Source organism: Myotis yumanensis, unplaced genomic scaffold, assembly GCF_028538775.1.
Source record: "Myotis yumanensis isolate MYYU_CA2020_CCGP unplaced genomic scaffold, mMyoYum1.0.hap1 SCAF_1, whole genome shotgun sequence".
In the NCBI taxonomy this organism is placed as follows: domain Eukaryota; kingdom Metazoa; phylum Chordata; class Mammalia; order Chiroptera; family Vespertilionidae; genus Myotis; species Myotis yumanensis.
The window spans coordinates 216,282,816-216,304,823 of NW_027223752.1; the positions used below are offsets into that span (position 1 = coordinate 216,282,816).

Genomic DNA, 22,008 nt, shown 5'->3' on the forward strand with positions numbered 1-22,008 from the left:
AGCCACGTGGGCAGGACTAGGTCTCATATTTTTCATCCTATCTAATAATAGACAAACATGGTAATTGACCATACCTTCACTATGCCTCTCATTGGCTAATCAGCGTGATATGCAAATTAGCCACCAACAAAGATGGCGGCTAATTTGCATACTGCAGGCAGATGCCACTGCGCTGCCCTGCCTGGGGCTGGCAGCAGCACGATCCCCAGCCACTGGCCGCCCCAGAGCGAGATCCTGGACTGCCATGTGTGGGGCGGGGTGGGTGGGGTGGGTGGGGCAGGCGGCAGCACAATCGGAGCTGCCGCCCGACCCAGCGCAGGAATCAGGCCTGCCATCTGAGACCGGGGAGCGGGCCTAAGCCAGCAGGTGGTTATCTCCCGAGGGGTCCCAGACTGTGGGAGGGCACAGGTTGGGCTGAGGGACACCCCCCTGCTCCCCCCCCCCCGCCCCCTCCGCTGCCAGTGCACAAATTTTTGTGCACCAGGCTTCTAGTTTATATAATATGGAGTGGGTGGTGGTGGCTAGCTGACTTCACTAGTCCTTTCTTTTTTATTTTTTTATTTTATTGCTTAAAGTATTACAAATGTCTCCTTTTCTCCCCCACCACTTGACATTCCCCGAACCTTTCTGCTCTAGAACTAGATAACCTAAAGATGATCCTTAGTCTGGTGGTTTTCAAACTATGGGTCTCCACGTAATAGGTGAAAAAAACCAATCGATGGGCCAAACATGAAAAAAAAAACCCATCAGAGTAAATGCCGTTTGGTGAAAGCCTTGTTTAATAACAGCGACTTAGGTCTGACACGTGAGAGTCCTTCCTAAACGGACTTCTCACTGCGGTGGCCCAGCGGGAAGCTACGGCGGCGGCGCGGCCCCGACGGGAGGGAGGCGGGAGGGCCTGGGAGCCACCCTCCCGGAAGCCGGGCTCGGAAGTCCCCCGCGAGCGCCCCCGCCAGAGCCCGAGGGCGCGACTCCGCGCGGGGTCCCGCCGCTCCTCGCGAGGCTGAGGCCCGCCCGCGCCGCCCGGCGTCCACGTCGCACTTCCCGCCGCGGCCCGCACCGCCGAGCGCCGCGCGCCTGTGACGTCATCGCCGGGCGCCGCGCCCCCGCCTCCCCGCCGCTGCGAGGGAGAAGTAGTTGGCGCGAATGGGTCCCGAGCTCCGGTAACGGATCCCCCCACCCGCCGGCCCGCCCGCCCGCGCTGTGTCCTGGGGCTGCGATGGTGAGCCCCCGGGGAGGCCGTGCGGCTCTGGGCGCGGGAGGCCGCGGGCGGGTGTGGACGGGGGCCCTCGTGGTGTGGAGGGGCGGGGCGGGCGGGGGGCCGGGGTGCGCGGCTCCGACGGGAGCCAGGCACCGAGGGGACCACCCACCGGGCGTCGGTCGCCCCGCTTCGCTTGGCAGCCGGCGCGCCGGGCTTTTGGGGTGCGCGGCAGTGGCGCTCTTTCCCACTCTTGGGGGCAGGGAGGGAGGAAGAGTCTGGAAGGAGGTTTCGGGGTGCAGAACAGTGGTTTTCCTGCTCAGCACTGCCCCGGACCTGGGCTTAGGTCCTAGGTAAAGCTTTCAAAGCTTCTTTTTTAAATTTATTTTTAAAATATATTTTTAATTGATTTTTTACAAAGAGGAAGGGAGAGGGATAGAGAGGTAGAAACATCGATGAGAGAGAAACATCGATCAGCTGCCTCCTGCACACTCCCCACTGGGGATGTGCCCGCAACCAAGGTCCATGCCCTTGACCGGATCCAACCTGGGACCCTGGAGTCCGCAGGCCGCCGCTCCATCCACTGAGCCAAACCGGTTAGGGCCGTTCAAAGCTTCTTTAGGTCTTAAGGGAAAGGAATGTAACAAACTTTTTTTTTTCTTATGAATAAGTTATCTCAGGCCTTCAACTTAGTTTTTAACAAGTTTCAGGAGCTGCTCACGCAGGCGCTTGGAGACCTAGGGCCTGGGGAGGGTGTTTTATTTTGTTTTGTTTTGATGAGTGCACAGAAGTCAAAGGGTTAACACGATTCCCCATCCTCCAAGGGTGGATGGGACGACTCAGTAAAACAGATGTAATACATTTGACAGCTGTCATCGCTTATCACCTGATGTTAACATCTTCACAGCAACAACCCAGAAACCTCAGGGCAGGATTGTGCATAAAGCATTTAAATGGGGAGGGAGATAATTATGCAGCCGCCAAAACAGACATTCACGGTGCTAGGGCAATAGATACAGGCCTGTGTTTGAGATACTTTAACTTAAAGGACACTTTATGATGTTCATTACACCAGAATATACTGAATAATTAGACATAATTTTTCCAATCCTTCTTCAGTTTGTCACAATGCCAGCATTATGGGGGGGGGGGGGGGAGGGAGTTTTTTTTATGCTAAATTGGGAAACCTTGTGTTTCTTTTCCAAGAGGGATAAAATAATGATTATAGCTACCTTGGAGTAAGTATCTTCTTTAGGTCAATATGTGATCTGTTTGTTTTACTACCTTTTCTCACTTAAACCTCACAGCAATCTAGTTTTACAGATGGTAAAGAAGGCTTTCAGAGTTTCAACCATTTGTCATACAACTAATACATTGTTTAATTAGAATTAGAACCTAGGGATTTCTGACTGCTAGTTTATACCGCCTCCATAAAACGATCATCCTTCAGGCACTACAGTGTTGTGGAAAGTTGATGAGATTTGGAGTCCTGAAGGTGAGAGTGAGGGGATGTTTTAGTGTTGTTGTGCCATTTAATCAGTTTGTGGTTTGGGGCTTAACTTTACACTCTTTAAGCCTCCATCTTCTTACCTATAAAAGTGGGGGAAATACAGCTGCCTTAAATAATTGTCTTGAGGATTAAACAAGATTATATATGTAAAGCTTCCATTTTGGTGCCTAGCATGTGGTAGGCAGTATACATTTACATTCTACTCATAATCTAATTTTCTCAGGAAGGACTTTTTAAAAAATTTTTTTTATTGATTTCAGAGAGGAAGAAAGATAGAAACATCAATGATGAGAGAGAATCATTGATTGGCTGCCTCCTGTACAGTGGGGCTTTGACTTATGAGTTTAATTCGTTCCGAGACCGAGCTCGTTAAGGAGCTCGTTAACTCAAATTACTCTATCAACTCAATGCAAAAAATCGGCGGAGAGACAGCTGGTATCCCCAAAAACTCGTTAGTCGGGACACTTGTAAGTCAAGGCCCCACTGTATTTTAATGTGGTTGTGGGGGGCGGCACTTACAGGTATATATACCTTATGCCATCATCTTGGTTGTCCTCTCAATATTTTTCAATTAGAAGTTATCAATAAGAGAATAAAATACTATATCTACAAACTGGAATACTATGCAGCCATTAAAAATGGAAAAACTTGCATGGCCAGTGTGGCTCAGTGCTTGAATGTAGACCCATGAACCAGGAGGTCATGGTTTGATTCCTGGTCAGGGCACAGGCCTGGGTTGTGGGCTCAATCCCCAGTGGGAGGCGTGCAGGAGGCAGCCAGTCGTTGATTCTCTGTTGTCATTGATGTTTCTAACTCTTTTTCCCTCTCCCGTCCTCTCTCTGAAATCAATAACATATTAAAAAAAAAAAAAAAAGGAAAAACGTTATGCCCTGCTGTGAAACAATTGCCAAGCTAATTCAGTGAAAAAAGTAAGGTTCAGGAAATATGTGAAGTATGCTACAACTTTATACAGTAAAAGAGAGAAAAGAATATATACATATTTGCTTGAAGATAAAATCTCTCAGGAATAATACACAACTAATACATAACGCTTGTTGCCTGCAAAGATGGGAAGTTTTTTTTTTTTTAAATATATTTTATTGATTTTTTTTACAGAGAGGAAGGGGGAGGAATAGAGAGTTAGACACATTGATGAGAGAGAAACATCGATCAGCTGCCACCTGCACACCTCTTACTGGGGATGTGCCCGCAGCCAAGGTACATGCCCTTGACCGGAATCGAACCTGGGACCCTTCAGTCCCCAGGCCAACACTCTATCCACTGAGCCAAACCAGTTAGGGCAAGATGGGAAGTTTGTGTCAAAGGAAAGGTGGGAGGGAGACTTTTTTAGCCTTTTGAATTTTGAAACATATGAATATAATGTCTATTTAAAGGAAATGAAGCAAAATTGAAAATAAAAAATATAGGCATAGCTACTTTTTTTATGCTTTGCTATATTGCACTTTATAGATGTGTTTTTTACAAATTGAAGGAAACACCCTCCACCAGCAAAAAGATTACGACTTGCTTTATTGTGATAATTTATTGTGGTGGTCTGGAACTGAACCCACAATATCTCTGAGGTATGCTTGTAAAATAAGAAGCCATGTAAACAATTTGGATTGCTATGAGGATTTAATTAATTGGTCAAAATGCAAATAAAACCTGAGAGATGCCATTTTTAAGAAGTCAGTATATATAATTTTCATTGGCTGGTATAAGTATTTATTGAAAATATAAAAATAAGGTTTAATTAAATACACAGGAGATTATGGGATAGCCTTTTTGAAGAGTTGTCAGGTAAATAAAAATACATTGTAATTTGATCTGTTTCATCGCCCCACTCTAGGGGACCCCTTTCACATCTTAGTTTATTATGTGAATGCTCCCCCTGGAGAAGTGCTGTGACCCTATTGTAATGTAGCTTTTGTCATATATACTGGTGCTTGGCCTGTAAGGTCCCTATCTGCCTCTGTGATCTCATCTCTCTGTTTTTTGTGTATATTAAGCTGGTTCTGTCTTGGTTTTTGTTCTTGCTGTTTTCTCCTTTGAATACTCTTCCCCCAGATCTTTACATATCTCTGCCTTTTTCATTCAAGTCTCAGTCATCACTTCCTTAGAGCTTTTGGTTTCATAGCTAAGAAACCATTGCCTAATCCAAGGTCATGAATATTTATGCCTATGTTTTCTTCTAAGAGGTTTATAGTTTTAGCTCTTACTTTTAGGATTTTAATTCATTTTGAGTTAATTTTTATATATATCATGAAGTAGTGGTCCATCCAAGTTTATTCTTTTGCATATCCATTTGCCCCAGCACCATTTGCACACTATTCTTTTACCCTTGACTTATCTTGGCATCCTTTTAATGGTCAAAAATCAGTTGACCATTAAAGTGTGAAGGTTGTTTTTTTCTGGATTCTCAATTCTATTTCATTGATCTGTATGTCTATCCTAAGAGTAATACACTGTCTTTACTATTGTAGCTTTGTGATAAGTTTTGAAATTGGGAAATGTGAGTCTTCCAACTTTATTCCTTTTTTTCAGGATTGTTTTGCCTCTTCTGGGTCCCTTGAATTTCAATATTAATTTTAGAATCAGCAGAGAACCCAGCTGGGATTTTGATACTAATTGTTTTGAATCTGTAAATCAACTTGGGGAGTATTGCCATCTTAACAATATTAAGTCTTGTGATCCATGAACATGGGATATCTTTCCATTTATTTAGATCTTTTTTAATTTCTTTAATGTTTTATAGTTATTAGAGTATGTATTTTATACTTCTTTTGTTAAGTTTGTTTCTATGTTTTTTGTTCTTTTTAAAAAACATTTTAATTGATTTCAGAAAGGGGGCGGGGAGAGAGAGAGAGAGAGAGAGAGAGAGAGAGAAATACCAGTGATGAGAGAGAATAATTGAAGAGCTGCCTTCTGCACTCCCCACACTGGGGATTGAGCCCACAATCAGGGCGTGTACCCTGACTGGGTATTGAGCCATGCCAGCCGGGCTGTATTTTGTTCTTTTTGATAATACTGTATATGGAATTGTTTTTATAATTTCACTTTTGAATTGTTCATTGCAAGAGTTTAGAAATACAATTGACTTTGTATGTTGATCTTATATCCTGCAATCTTATTAAACTCATTTAGTAATTCTAATGGTTTTTAAAGTGGATTTCTTTATATATAAGATTATTTCATCTGCAAATAGAGATAATTTTACTTCTTGTCCAATCTAAGTGCTTTTTATTTTATTCTCTTTTTTTCTTGCCTAATTGCTTTTGCTAGAACTTTTACAATGTTGGATAGAAGTGACAAAAGGCATGTCTTATTCCTAATGTGATGCGAAAGCATTCCAACAGCTTTTTGCTTTCAAAGTATAAGGCCTTAATATAATTTTAAATAACATAAAATTATTTCATAGTTTGTCTCTGCTTTGCTGCTACCGGTTATATCCGACAAATATATTAGACAGATATAGTTTAGCATTTTGGTGGTTTTCAAGATAAAACATTTCTGCATTTGGATAGATTTTATGAAATGTGTTGTTGCTAATCAGTTTCTGCTGTGGATTTGGTATACTATGTAAAAATAATCAAACTTTTATAATTCTTTGTTCTCAAAATAGAAAAATAAAAACTGAAATATAATATTTTGGTAACTAGTTTTCAGAGCACTGCAGTACTTACTTTGTACAAAATCCTGTATTCTTCAAAGGTAAATGAAGACAGTGACACAATTTGCTTTCTTTTTTGCATTTTGATAAGTATAATTTATTTATCGATTGAGCACATTAGCAGTCTAAAAAAGTAATTAGAGCTGTTTGGTTATATGTCAGAATAAGTAGATATCTACATTTGTACTTTGGCCTTTTGAAATTAAAGATATTATGACAGCTTTCCTCAGTGTGGATTGAGGAGTACTTACTGCAAAATTTTTTATCTCTTACTACTGATAGATTTATAACCAGTCAAGTTGGAAATGTATGGACAACAGACTTTTTTTTTTAATCTTTTAAAAAAATTTAAATTCTTTATTATTTAAAGTATTACATAAGTCTTCTGTTCCCCGCATTGACCTCTCCCCAGCCATTCCCACTCCCTAGCACATGCCCTCACCCCCCTACTGTCTGTGTCCATTGGTTATGCTTATATGCATGCAAACAAGTCCTTTGGTTGATTTCTTAACCTCCTCTCCCCTGCCTTTCCTCTTAAGTTGGATGGTCTGTTCGATGCTTCTATGACTCTGGCTCTATTTTTGTTCATCAGTTTATGTTCTTCACTATATTCCACAAATGAGTGAGATCATGTGGTATTTATCTTTCTCTGACTGGCTTATTTCGCTTAGCATAATGCTCTCCAGGTCCATCCATACTGTTCCAAATGGTAAGAGTTCATTCTTTTTTTTTTTTTACAGCAGCATAGTATTCCATTGCATAGATGTACCACTGGTTTTTAATCCATTCATCTGCTGATGGGCACTTAGGCTCTTTCCAAATCTTAGCTATTATAAATTGTACTGCTATGAACACAGGGGTGCATATATCCTTTCTGATTTCTTGGGATATATTCCTAGAAGTGGGATTACAGGGCCAAATGGGAGTTCCATTTTTAATTTTTGAGGAAACTCCATACTGGTTTCCACAGTGGCTGCACCAGTCTGTATTCCCACCAGCAGTGCACGAGGGTTCCCTTTTCTCCACATCCTCGCCAGCACCTGTCATTTGTTGATTTGTTGATGATAGCCATTCTGACAGGTGTGAGATGGTATCTCATTGTCATTTTGATTTGCATCTCTCTGATGATTAGTGACTTTGAGGATCCTATATAATAAAGAGCTAATATGCTAATTAAACCGAACAGCAGAAGGACCTTCCAGACCAGTGGTTCTCAACCTTCCTAATGCCGCGATCCTTTAATACAGTTCCTCATGTTGTGGTGACCCCCAACCATAAAATTATTTTCGTTGCTACTTCATAACTGTAAGTTTGCTACTGTTATGAATTATAATGTAAATATCTTATATGCAGGATGTATTTTCATTGTTACAAATTGAACATAATTAAAGCATAGTGATTAATCACAAAAACAATTTGTAATTATATATGTATTTTCCGATGGTCTTAGACGACCCCTGTGGAAGGGTCATTCGACCCCCAAAGGGGTCATGACCCACAGGTTGAGAACCACTGTTCAGACGAAGCTGGGCCGAGCTCCTTATACAAATTTCGTGCATTGGGCCTCTAGTGTTTTCACATGTCTCTTGACCTTCTGTATGTCCTCTTTTGAAAAGTGTCTATTTAGGTCCTTAGCCCATTTTTTGATTGGATTGTGTATCTTCCTTTTGTTAAGTTGTATGAGTTCCCTGTAAATGTTGGAGATTAAACCCTTATCGAAGATTACATTGGTAAATATGTTCTCCCATGCAGTGGGCTTTCTTACTGTTTTGTTGATGGTTTCTTTTGCTGTGCAGAAGCTTTTCATTTTGATGTAGTCCCATTTATTTATTTTCTCTTTAGTTTCCATTGCCCTAGGACAGGGGTGGGCAACCCCTGGCACGTGTGCCAAGCATGGCATGCCAGTAACTTTTGCTGGCTTGCGAAACCCTCTCTTATAATCTTCCATTTTCAGTTTTTTTCTTAATATCGACTTTTTTATTTTTCAGATAAATTCAGTGTAGGTGCATCTTAGATAAATAAGTAATTTTACATAACAAGTTATCTTAAAGACCATAGACATGGATTGACGAGAGAGGGGAAGAGCAATATCTATGCCTCTGCCTTAACTCTCCCTGCCTTCCTAGATCCGACCAGTGTTTTGGTTTCATCCACATACGCTTGTGAATCTTTGTTCTCAGTGATGAATTTTGTTAAGTCTCGTTATAGGAGTAGCCTGATGGATGAAAGTAGTAGCTCGTGCATATCTCTGAAGGTCACGAAATATAAACATGATATAAAATTGCTGTCATCAGTGATGCAGCAGCAAAAGTCCCACTGATAATATCAAACGGAGTCATAAAGTTTTCTGTCGGACTATCAGTGTACATGTATACATTAAAAAATAAATGTATTTTTCATCATCATATACTGTGTTTTTGTCGCTCGAATGAATCTTCAAGGTTCTTCACATACGTACACCTTAAGAGATATCAAGTAGGCGTAACATGTTCTCAAAAAATTAGGGTTGGCATGCAGAAGAATTTTGAGTCAGAGATTTTTCTGGTTTGGCACGCACTCACAAAAAGGTTGCCCACCCCTGCCCTAGGAGCCATATCGGTGGAGAAATTGCTTCGACATGTCTGATATTTTGCTGCCTATGGATTTTTCTAAGATTTTTATGGTTTCCTGTCTTACGTTTAAGTCCTTAGATAGCAGACTTTTGAAAAATAGTTTTTCTGAGTACTTGGAGAAGTCTGGTACTTTGTCTTGGCATATGTTTATTAAAATCGCATTTGGGCCACTTGATGGGCATTGTTTCTCTCTGACAGTGCTGTAGAATTGTTAGTTACACCTTAGGGTAGGAAAATGCAAGAAGTCTTTTTGCTTACATTTAGGAGCAACTTAAATTTCAAAACTTTTACTAGAGAAGGTATTGTTGGCATTCTTAATTTTCTCATCTGTAAATTGAGGTTAAAAAATTTCATAGGGTTGTTTTGTGAATTAAATAAGTTAATTTAAAAAATATTTTTATTGATTTCAGAGAGGAAGGGAGGAGAGATAGAAACATCAATGATGAGAGAGAATCATTGATTGGCTGCCTCCTGCATGACACCTACTGGGGATGGAGCCCACACCCTGGGCATAAGTCTTTGACCTGAATTGAACCTGGGACCCTTCAGTTTGAAGGCCAATACTCTATCCACTAAGCCAGTGATGGTGAACCTTTTGAGCTCGGCGTGTCAGCATTTTGAAAAACCCTAACTTAACTCTGGTGCTGTGTCACATATAGAAATTTTTTGATCTTTGCAACCATAGTAAAACAAAGACATATTTTTGATATTTATTTTATATATTTAAATGCCATTTAACAAAGAAAAATCAACCAAAAAAATGATTTCGCGTGTCACCTCTGACATGCGTGTCATAGGTTTGCCATCACTGCACTAAGCCCAACCAGCTAGGGCATAAGTTAATTTTTTTTTAAACATATGACTTATTTTTTAAAATATATTTTATTGATTTTTTTACATAGAGTAAGGGAGAGGGATAGAGAGTTAGAAACATCGATGAGAGAGAAACATGAGAGAAACATTGATCAGCTGCCCTTGACCAGAATCGAACCTGGGACCCTTCAGTCTGCAGGCCAATGCCCTATCCACTGAGCCAAACCGGTTAGGGCCATAAGTTAATTTTTAAAGGCACTTAAATCATTTATGTAAGGATTTGGTAAATACATACATACATACATACATACATACATAAGTAAACAAATGAAGCCCTGAATCAGGGCAGGGGCAATGGAAATAGAGGGAAGAGGACAGCAGTATTTGGGACATAGGTTAGATAGGATCATTAGGCGGAGGATCAGAGAGAGGAGGAAAAACAGTGCTTATTTTCTGTTTTGGGTGAATGATTGTACTATGCATGAGGTTGGGAATAAGGGAAGAGAAACATGTCTTGGAGGAATATGAGCTTACTTTTGGATGTTAGGAGTTGGAGGGACCTTTGGGAGTTTGGACAGAGATGTATCGAGTAGGAGTAGATGCTACATGATGGAGCCAGAGGAGGTCCGGAATACAGGCCTCTATAAAAATGGCTGGTATGGTTAGTGAAAAGACTGCCTGCTTTGCCTCCTTGGCATATTTTTAATAGATAGGCAACCTGTTACTGATAACTTTCTATACTAGCATATAAGCTTGGCAAAGATAGGGGCCACTAGGATAGGCAGTTGCTGTATAGTGCCTGGCACATGGCACATTTTCAGTAAATGAATGAATAAGTACAAATAAACTTTGTAATTCCAAAAAAAGAGAAATGAACTAGAATGTAAAACTTATTGGTATAAAAACACTTCTAACCCTTTCTGCATGACTTTATGTCTGAGCTGTTGAACATTTAATGACAATGAATAATTAGCCTAGAGAAATACAGTATTTACTCTATTAGGTTGTAGGTGTATTTTTGATGTGAACTTAATTTCAATGTTCAGCCCTGGCCTGTGTAGTTCAGTTGGTTCGTGGTTTTGATTTCTGGTCAGGGCACATACCCAAGTTGTGGGTTTGATCCCTGGTTGGGGCATGTATTGGAGGCAACTGATTCATGTTTTTCTCCTTTTCCCTTCCTCTCTCTAAAAATCAATTAAAATAAATATCCTTGGGCGAGGATTGAAAAAAAAATCAACATTTATTTGAGTAGTTTAAATATGATTTTTTAAGATCCAGGAGTCAGTTGTAAAATTTGATTTCTTGATGAATAAAAACTGTAATCACAGTACATTATCCCTGATGAAAATTTCAAAATGCTGAAATAAACCATTAGATAGGGCATAAACAGTTTCAAATGCTTCAGTTATCCCAAGGAGGTTAGAAGTACTTATTTATTTTAAACCTAAATTAGATAAACATTTTCTGTTTAATTTTGCCAGTGTTTTATATTTTTTGATCAGGTACTTGAAAACTTTTTGTGATACAGTATTTCACTGAAAGAGTAGTTTAAGGCTCATGATGTAAATATTATAACTTCAGACTCTTACACATCTATCTTGACACACGTAAGAATGAAAATGGGTCTTTCGTTATCTTGGGAGCTGCCTCTGAGGTATACTGAATAGATGACAGAGCAAGCAGGGGAAGCAGTTTCTATGCACTGTGTTTCCCAGAATCATCCAGTCCCCATTCCCGGGCCCGTGCTGTGCTTTATTTGGTCTGTTCTTTATTTCCTCTGTTCTGCCTCACTTTCTAAAGGCAGAAAGACCAAAAGCAGAAAATAGAATGAAAGCTCCATGAGAACAGAGATTTTTGCTGTTTTGTTTATTCCAAGCACAAAGAATAGTTCTTGGCCCATAGAAGGTTCTCACTAAATATTTGGTGAATGAATAAATAAATGATTGAATGGAGGAAGTTGATGCAGGCACTTAAAATTATTTTTAGCTTGAAACTGTTATTGTTCAAAGCTTATTCAAACTGCACTTCTTTTTTCACTCTCTGGTATCTTCCTTAGGTAAGTTCTTGAGGCCTGTGTTTGACTTTACTTATCATTAATAGTGATTATATAAAGAGATATTTCTGATTTTCTAAAAAAAACAACCCACCTTCTTTGGCTAAAAACAAATTTTAAGAAGAGGAAGTATCTTACTAAAAGTGAAAGTATTTTGGTTTTTGTAGCCACAGTATGGTAATATGACAAGAGTCCATATTATAGGGATCAATTATAAGTCAACTTTAATAATTTACTTCAGAAATAATACACAATAAGTGTTAGTTTAATACTTAAAATTTCTTAAAGCAATTGGTAAAATCATAGCAAAAATTTAATCCTAATGAAAGATTCTTTTAATATACAATCTTTAAAAACAAATCTACCATGAATTTTATTTTACATAATTAAGAATATCTCTGAGCCCAGGTGTGAAGGTCAGTGACCTCAGGAATAACTGCTCATGTGTTCATTGAATATTAATTAAGCGTTTAGTCATCTGAGGTGCCGACCCTGTGCCTGAGATACAGTGGTGAGTAAGATAGACAAGCCTGCTTTATGGAACTTACAGCATTGTATTTAAATTTAGATTTCTGTGACTATCAAAAGTCTCTTGTAATCATTTTAGGACCCAGGGCAAGTTCCTTGGTTCCATTTTTAAAAAAAAATACATTTTTATTGATTTTAGAAAAGAAGGGAGGGGGGAGAGAGGGAAACATCAATGATGAGAGAGAATTATTGATCCGCTGCCTCCTGCACATCCCCTACTGGGGATCGAGCCTGCAACCCAGGCATCTGCCCTTGACCAGAATCAAACCTGGGACCCTTCAGTCTGCAGGCCGACGCTCTATCCACTGAGCCAAACCAGTGAGGGCCATATTTAATTCTTTATATACTAATTTGTCTCCCAGGTAGCTCCATGAGTGCCATTTCCTGTTCCCATCTTAAGTCCCTGGCACAGTGCCTGTCTGTAAGCATACAGGATCAAATGTATCAGAAATAATCAGAAGGAAAGGCAATGTTCCTAATCGTAGGGGGATGGCTACTTTTGTATGGATCCTTAGAATTACAGGACAACTGTGAAGGGGCAGGCATGGTCAAGTGGAAAACTATGAAAAAGATTTGGAATAGGAGGACCAGGTTTCATTCTGGAGGTTTTGGTGGGCCACCTTTAATTCCCATAGGGATCCACTGAGGCAGGTGGCAACAGAGGAAACAAAGGGGCAGAGAAATCAAGTAATTCATCAGTAATAAGTGGCGAAACACAAACGCCTGTGTGTGTTTGACTTACAGTTCCACTTACTCATCTACAAAATGGAGATGTATCATTATATTTGCCCTGTTTACTATGTCTGTTCATCAAAAGAGATAAATCTATGTCCAATAGCTGTAAGTAAAATCATGAAAAACTTACTAGCTGTCTCTGCTAAAATTTGTTTTCACTTTATGTGATCTTTGCCTGCATTTTTTGCATTCTTTGAACTGACCTGTTTGTTCAATTAAAAAGTAAGAAGAAAGAAGTAAGAAGTTAATTATTAACTCTTGGTTTCACCAAATAAAAGTATCTTTATTTCTTTTACCATTTCTTTTAGAAATGGAATATTGGGACAAAGGGTGTGCACATTTATAATTTTGATAATATATTTTTTAAAAATATATTTTATTGATTTTTTACAGAGAGGAAGGGAGAGGTATAGAGAGTTAGAAACAATGAGACAGAAACATCAATCAGCTGCCTCCTGCACATCTCCTACTGGGGTTGTGCCCACAACCAAGGTACATGCTCTTGACCAGAATCGAACCTGGGACCCTTCAGTCTGCAGGCTGACGCTCTATCCACTGAGCCAAACCGGTTAGGGCTAATTTTGATAATATTGCTGGATTGTCTTCTGAAAAGGCTGCACCAATTTTTACTTTTATCAGCACTTTTAGTGTGTGAGCCTGTGTTTTCCCACATTCATGACAAGTTTGGGCATTATCAGTCTTTTAAAACTTATAGAAAAATAATCCAGTTTTAACTTATCTGTTTATTATTTGTGAAGTTGAGCATCTTTTTTATGTCTGTTGGATATTTACATTTCTTTTATACTAGTAATTTGCCTATTAGTAGCTTTTATTTATTTTTTATTGGGTTATCTTTTGATTTGTAGGAACCCTTTTATATATACCAGTAGAGGCCTGGTGCATGAAATTTGTGCACAGGTAGGGTCCCTAGGCCTGGCCGGTGATCTGGGCTGATCAGGGCTTTCTGGTTGCTGGCTGGAGCCTCCCTTTGTTCCACGCTGCCCCTTGGTGGTCAGCAAACGTCATAGCAAGTGATTGAACTCCCGGTCTCCTGGTCGAACTCCTGAGGGGACACTTTGCATATTAGCCTTTTATATATATACTAGAGGTCTGGTGCATGAAAATTCGTGCACTGGGTGGGAGTCCCTCAGCCCAGCCTGTCCCCTCTCACAGTCCGGGAGCCCTCAGGGGATGTCCTACTGACAACTTAGGTCCACTCTGAGTGGGTCTAAGCTGCAGTCTAGCCTCCCTCTGCAGGAGGCGACTCGGCTGATCAGGGGAAGGCGCCATCCCCATCACCCTGCTGCTGCTGCCTGTGCTGGCTGACATGGCTGCCGGCCCTTGGCCCTTGCTTCTTAGTGCTGGCCCCGCCCCTGGTCCACTGGTCAGGGGGTGAGGCCAGCTGGGGGAGGGGCTGTGGGAGGTTGAGGCACCGTGGTCGCACCCATTCAGCCTCTGTGGAGGCTCCAGGACCGAGGCGCTGCGGCCTCTTCTGCTGCCACCTCTGCGGAAGAAGGGGCCGCAGCGGGGGTGGTGGGACCGGACTGGACTCGCGCTGCAACCTCTCCCGCACCCCCTGCAGCGCCTATGTGAAAGGGTCTGCGCCCCCAGACCAGCCCGCGCTGTCGGCCCTCAGCCCTCACAGCTGTGGCTTTGTCCGGAAGACGTCTGGTTTAATTAGCATATTACCCTTTTGTTAATATACATAGATGTTTGTAGATATTTTCAAATTAGTTGCTTGTATTTTAACTTTGTTTATGGCATCTTTTTTAAAAAAATATATTTTATTGATTTTTTACAGAGAGGAAGGGAGAGAGAGAGGGATAGAGAGTTAGAAACATCGATGAGAGAGAAACATCGATTCAGCTGCCTCCTGCACGCCCCCTACTGGGGATGTGCCCGCAACCCAGGTACATGCCTTTGACCGGAATCAAACCTGGGACCCTTCAGTCCACAGGCCGACGCTCTATCCACTGAGCCAAACTAGCTAGGGCTGTTTATGGCATCTTTTGTTTTATTTTTATGTAGTCAAATCTGTTTTTACGGATGGTCTCTAGCCTTGATGTTTTGCTTAGAAGGCCTTCTCTTTGCCAAGATTGCAAAAGTAAATTTAAAATTTTATGCCTTTTCCTGTTTATTCTGTTGTTTAGATTCATTATTTGGGAATATGATTAGCCACTGGACTTGTTCTTCAACAGTTTTTTAAATCTTTGAAGACCTGGAATACTAAACAGAGAGTGTTAATTGAAGACTAAGGTGAAGTCACATTCTATAAAGTATAAGGCCAGATTGGTGACCTTTTTCTTTTAGATGTTTATACACAAGATGGCTGTTCACATTAGAGGTAATACTAAAAAGGTATGAGTAAAATGGCTCTCATTCTGATGAAAATTTTTTTCCAAAAGCTTAGATTTTTAGTTTGTGTTGCGTTGGATCAGGATGCTGTGATTTCTCTAACTCTTCTGCTGCCATCAGGGATAAGGCATGGGAATGTGGGGCCGTAGGGTAGACTAAAGGGAAAGGAAGGGACAGGGGGTGTGAATAGAATTACTTAGGAAGGAAAGGTTGTCACAATGTGGAGGCGTAGCAGTGTGGTACAGACTGAAATCAGAGCTCAGCAGTTACTCAACCTTACCAACAATTTCATTTCCTGAATTGTTTTTTTCTCTTTGCGGTTTTAAGCATTTGTGGTTCTAAAACATTGAAAAACACCGCTGTTTTAAACCTGATCATTAATCTTCAGTTTTGGTATTTCCATGGTGCATGTGCACTCTGTGTCTGTGTGTCTGTGTTTTGCACAATCACCACTGTTTGAAATGAAGAATCACTTGGTAATTTCAAAAGTGAAACTCGAATGTGAAATTCTCATTTCCTCCAGAAGCAGTAACGTAAGTAGTTGTCAGCCTCAAATTCAGTTCTGTGCAAGCTATACAGAAGACTGTGGCTTTCTTTATTACCTATCTCCTCCTCCTCCTCCTCCTCCTCCTCTTTTAAATAATTCATTATTGTTGAAAGTATTACATACGAGAGGCCCGGTGCACGAAATTCGTGCACTGGGGGGTGGGGTTCCCTCAGCCCAACCTGCCCCTCTCACAGTCCGGGAGCCCTCAGTGGATGTCCTACTGACGGCCATAGTCTGGCAGTAGAGGGTCGGAGCAGGCGTCCTGTGTGTGTGTGTGTGTGTGTGTGTGTGTGTGTGTGTGTATGTGTCCGCTGGGGGCCTGCCCCCAGCTGCATTGGAGGCTCAGAGCAGGCGCTATGTGTGTGTGTGTGTGTGTGTGTGTGTGAGTGTGTGTGTCTGCTGGGGGCCTGCCCCCAGCCACACTGTGGAGGCTTGGAGCAGGCACCCCTCTGTGTTGATCTCTCAGGCTCCTGGTCTCCACTGCATGTTTTTCTCTCCCTTGAGCTGTGGCCAGGGTGGGGTGCTGCCTGCAGGCTGCGCTTTCCTGTTCATGGATCACTGGATCACTGGAGAGACTGGGGGCAGGTCCTGCTGGGTGCTGCCTGTAGGGAACTTTCCTGCTCTGGGATTGCCATGGGGTCCCAGCTGGGAGCGGGGCTTAGGCGGCACACGGGGTTCCCAGCTGGGGGCGGGGCTTAAGCGATGTGGGGCTTAGGCAGCACACGAAGGTCCGGGCTGGGGGCGGGGCTTAGGCAGCAAGGGCTTAGGCGGCACACGGGGGTCCCGGCTGGGGTGGGGCTTAGGTGACTCGATTGTGCCGCCTAAGCCCTGCCGCCCAGGGTCGCACACGGGGCCCGGATGGCATCTGGAGCTGGCCAGCCCTGCCTGCAGTATGCAAATTAACCGCCATTTTTGATGGCGGTTAATTTGCATGTGGCGCTGATTAGCCAATGGGAAGCGTAGCGAAGGTACGGTCAATTACCCTTTTTGTCTTTTATTAGATAGGATATCTCCTCCCCCCCTTCCCCCCATTGACCCCCTGACTGCCCTCGCCTCAGGCCTTCAGCACCCGATTGTGTCCATGGGTCATGCATATATGCATACAAGGTCTTTGGTTGATTACCTCCCACCCACCCATCCTCCCCTGCCTTCTCTCTGAGATTCCACACTCTGCTCCATGTCTCTGGATCTACTCTGTTACTTAGATTCCACATATGAATGTGATCATGTGATACTTGTCTTTCTCTGACTGACTTATTTCACTTAGCATGATATCCCTAGGTCCCTCCATGCTGTCTCAAAGGGTAAGAGATTCTTCTTTTTTTTGCTGCATAGTATTCCAAGGTATAAATGTACCACAGCTTTTTTATCCACTCATCTGCTGATGGGCACTTGGGCTGTTTCCAGATCTTAGCTATTATAAATTGTGCTGCTATGAATATAGGGGTGCGTACATTCTTTCTGATTGGTGCTTAGGGTTTCTTAGGATATATTCCTAGAAGTGGGATCACTGGGTCAAGTCATCCTTCTCTTCTTTAGCAGCTGACACAAATGTCCCAGTTTCATAGCTGAGGTATCCATTCCACAAACAGTATTTTTATTTTATTTTTGTTACTCCTCACCTGAGGGTATTTTCCCATCTATTCTTAGAGAGAGTGGAAGGAAGGAGGAGGGACACAGAGAGAGAAACATCGATGTGATAGAGACACATCGTTTGGTTGCCCTCCCCTCCTGCATGAGCCCTGACCCATCCAGGACCGGGGATTAAGCCTGCAACCCTGAGGTATGTGCCCTTGACTGGAATCAAACCCAGGACTCTTCAGTCCACAGGCCGGCGCTCTATCCACTGATTAAAACCAGCTAGGGCCATAAACAGTATTTTTTAGACTTGGATTTTATTAGGATAGATTTGTGACTTTCCTATATTGGGAAATTTACATAAGAGGGTTTAAAACCAGGGAAGTCTTCAATCTTTTTGGCAGAATTTAACATGTCCATGTACCTCTTTTATCTGCTTTGTATATTGGCTTAGCCACAAATCGCTGTGTGTGTATGTGTGTGTGTGTGTGTGTGTACACATGTATACATACATAAAACACTTGTTTTGGGTTTTGGACATTTTAAGAGTATGACAATTATTCCCATAGCCTATATAATAAAGAGGTAATATGCAAATTGACCACTCCAACACATAAGATGGCCGTCCCCCACGTGGACACAAGATGGCCGGCAAAGGAGGGCAGTTGTGGGCGATCAGGCCAGCAGGGGAGGGCAGTTAGAGGTGACCAGGCCTACAGGGGAGGGCAGTTAGGGGCGACCATGCCTTCAGGGGAGGGCAGTTAGGGGCGACCAGGCTGGCAGGAAAGGGCAGTTAGGGGTGACCAGGCCGGCAGGGGAAGGCAGTTAGGGGCAATCTGGCCAGTTGGGGAGCAGTTAAGTTTCGATCAGGCTGTCAGGGTAGTGGTTAGGGGGTGATCAGGCTGGCAGGCAGAAGTGGTTGGAGCAATTGGGCAGGCAGGCAGGAGAGCGGTTGGGAGCCAGCAGTTCTGGATTGTGAAAGGGATGTCCGACTGCCCGTTTAGGCCCGATCCCACTGGGCAATCGGACATCCCTCAAGGGGTTGCAGATTGGAGAGGGTGCAGGCTGGGCTGAGGGACACACCCCTCCCCCCCATGCATGAATTTCGTGCACCGGGCCTCTTGTGTAGGAAATAATTAACTTTCTTATACTTCACAAAATAATTTTACAGGCATTTTCCTCACTACAATAAAGAGAGATAGGTTGAAACAGGTAAAAAGGATTTGAAAATTCAGAATTATAATCATCAAGAATAAGAAGAGGGAAGAAGGTACAATTGGTTCTTGAACCTAGTTTGTTGGAATTCAGATCCTAAGTTCTCATTATTTTGTGTTCCTGATATCCTTGACTATGAGTAGAGATTTGTAAATGGAGATGTTACAGGGTATAAAGGGATAATAGTTCATAAAGGAGGGGAAGGGAAGCTTTTTACTGAGCCAAAATTGTGATAGATGCTATAATTAATTCTCATAAAATAGATATTATTCTATTTTTACTGATGAGAAACAGACTTATAAATTAAAGTAACTTGCCCAGGGTCACACACAGATAGAAGGCAGTAAATTAAATATTTGAACCAAGGCTTTTTGATTCAAAGCTAAAATCTAAGAGGGTAGGGAAGAATATGTATGGATAAGATAAGAAAATGAAGTGATTTTAATTATAAATTACATTGTAAATGTTTGTATGATTAAATTATACAGTGTAACACTGGGAGGGGGGTAGAGTAATTAAAGAGAATATTGTAATAAGCATCAAAATTTTTTTCTTCAGAACTTGGAAAACTCATATAAAGGAAAACAATCTCAAGGTTCTCAGTTGTTATAGTCTTAAATGATTAGGGTTGTTATGGTTATTTTTCTTTCAAACTGGATTGTAAATCCTGTGGGCAAGGATTATATTTTTCAACTTTTCATCTTCTTTGCTACTGTGCCTGGTATGGTGAGCTGAGTATGTGCATGATTGAACAATAAATACCTATTACTTGCTACTTTAGTAATTGTGCTATTGTTAACAAAAATTTCACTTGCTTATTTTTGGCCCTATTCTTAGAATTAATACTGTTTTTCATTAGGCAAATCATTTTTAACTCAGGTAATTTTATCAGTTCACTTTTTCATATAAAAAGAATGCTGCTACACATGGAACTATGTCACCATAATGAAATTACTCGCCTGGCTGGCGTGGCTCAGTGGTTGAGCATTTACTCACTTGGCTGGCGTGGCTCAGTGGTTGAGCATTGACCTATGAAACATTTGATTCCCAGTCAGGGCACATGCCTGGGTTGTGGGCTCAATCCCCAGTGGGGGCATGTAGGAGGTAGTCGATCAGTGATTCTTTCTCATCTTTGGTGTTTCTATATCTCCCTTTCCCTGACTCTCTGAAATAAATAAAAATATATTTAACAAAAAAGAAATTACTCAAGGTAAACCAGTGTGTGTATAGAGGTGTCCCTTTTTACAATTGAAATTAGAATTTTATGCAGTTAATGTTTACTTATGAAACTTTTTTGCTTTTAGGATATTCGGAAATTCTTTGGGGTTATACCAAGTGGAAAGAAATCTGCAAGTGAAACAATAAAGAAGAATGAGAAAACAAAGTCTGCTGAAGAAACTTCAAAAGCAAAGAAAGGAATAAAGGAAATCAAGGTAAGTTTTCCAAATACAATTTAGAATTGTACGAAAGGTTAAATCAATTCAGTTCCTAGACTTGATAGGACTTGAGGGAGCCTTGAGTAAATACAGATTTCAACTCATTTAGCAGTGGAAGAAGAAAAGTAATGAGCTAGTATTTATTTCTAATTAATATGGCTTACTGAATTCATATGCTTTCCTGAGGTAGAGATGGAACACTTTTCAGTTGTAAAAACTTTGTTTTAAGACCAAAGTTTGCTCATAGAGAGACATGAGTCCCTATACCCAGGTGAATGGTATTGGACTTCTGGTGAGGAAAGGGCTTTGGAAAGCTTTATTTTTTTTGCCTGCCCTCCTTGGGCAAGAGTTTTATCATTTAACTAGAGGCCCGGTGCACAAATTCGTCCATGGGTGGGGTCCTTCAGCCTGGCCGGCGATCGGGGCCATCTGGGGTGGGCCGACCGGCTGGGGGGAGTCACCACGGGAGGTTGGCCAGCAGGGGAGGGGCTGTGGGAGGTTGGCTGTGGGAGTGCACTGACAACCAGGGGCAGCTCATGCATTGAACGTCTGCCCCCTGGTGGTCAGTGCGTGTCATAGTGACTGGTTGACAGGTCGTTCTGGTTGCTTAGCTTTTATATATATATAGACTAGAGGCCCAGTGCATGAAATTCATGCATGGGTGGTGTCCCTAGGCCTGGCCAGCGATCAGGACCGATCAGGTTCCCTGCCTTCCTGCCTCCCTGCTCCCCCCCCTTCCCTCGCTGTCTGCGTCCACCGCCACTCACCCCCGGTTCCCCATCTCAGCCTGGGGCCTGGCCCCGATAGGGCAATCGGGACCTGTTGCCCAGGGGGAGGGCCCAACCACCACCGTGGTAGGTGGACAGTGGGCTGATCATGGCTTGCCGGCGGGTGGGAGGGGTGGGGGAAGGGACCTGGGAGGTTGGACGCCAGCCCCAAGGAGGGAGCCGGCCCTCGGCCCCCTGGGAAAGGGGCTGCGTACACCACCAACAACCCCCGGTTTCCCATCCCAGCCCAGGGGCCTGGCCCCGATCAGGTGATTGGGGCCTGTCGGCCAGGGGGAGGGACCAGGAGGTTGGCCAGCAGGCCCCATTGGAGATCGGGGCCTGTGGGCTGGGGGCAGCTCCTGAGTTGCGCATCTGACCCCTGGTGGTCAGTGCACGTCATAGCGACCAGTCGTTCCAGTCATTCTGGTTGTTCCATCATAACAGTTGCTTAGGCTTTTTATATATATATGAATGACACAGATCACCTTTCCTACAGTTTCCAATAACCTCATTTTTGCCTAAGACCTTATTAGAATGACCTTTAATGTTTATATTTCTACCAGCATTATGTTCATGATGATACATATATTCTCTAAGATGATAGAGGCTTTTTCTATAGTTCTCACCTTTTATCCCTGACACTTTGCCAGAATCACTTTTTTAAAACAATATATATTTATTGATTTTAGAGAGGAAGGGAGGAGAGAGATACAAACATCAATGATGAGAGAGAGTCATTGATTGGCTGCCTCCAGCATGCCCTCCGCTGGGGATAGAGTCCGCAACCTGGGCATGTGCCCTGACTGGGAATGGAACTGTGACTTCCTGATTCATAGGTTGATGCTCAACCACTGAGCCACCCCAGTCAGACCAGAATCACTTGTAACGTCCATATTTTTACCAACAGTCTCTTCCCAGCAGTCTAGGCTTTTTTTAGCATGTACCTCAAAACTCCTCTAGCCTCTACCATTACCTAGTTCCAAAGTCACTT

The 22,008-nt window shown here is 42.4% G+C and overlaps 1 protein-coding gene across 3 annotated transcripts in view; it reads left to right on the forward strand.

Moving 5' to 3' along the window:
• The first annotated feature begins 1,104 nt into the window (after positions 1–1,104).
• The window catches only part of RFC1 (replication factor C subunit 1), a 73,067-nt gene continuing 52,163 nt past the window's right edge, over positions 1,105–22,008 (forward strand). For 2 of the 3 annotated variants that reach the window (XR_011468853.1, XM_070397856.1), the window contains exons 1-2: positions 1,105–1,222; positions 20,119–20,247. Coding sequence is in view for 1 of the 3 variants with exons in the window: in XM_070397856.1 (XP_070253957.1) it covers positions 1,220–1,222; positions 20,119–20,247 (132 nt within the window). In the remaining 2 variants the exon portion in view is untranslated. Of the gene's footprint in view, positions 1,223–20,118; positions 20,248–22,008 lie in introns of those variants that run through there. The other variant, XM_070397860.1, reaches the window with a different exon arrangement.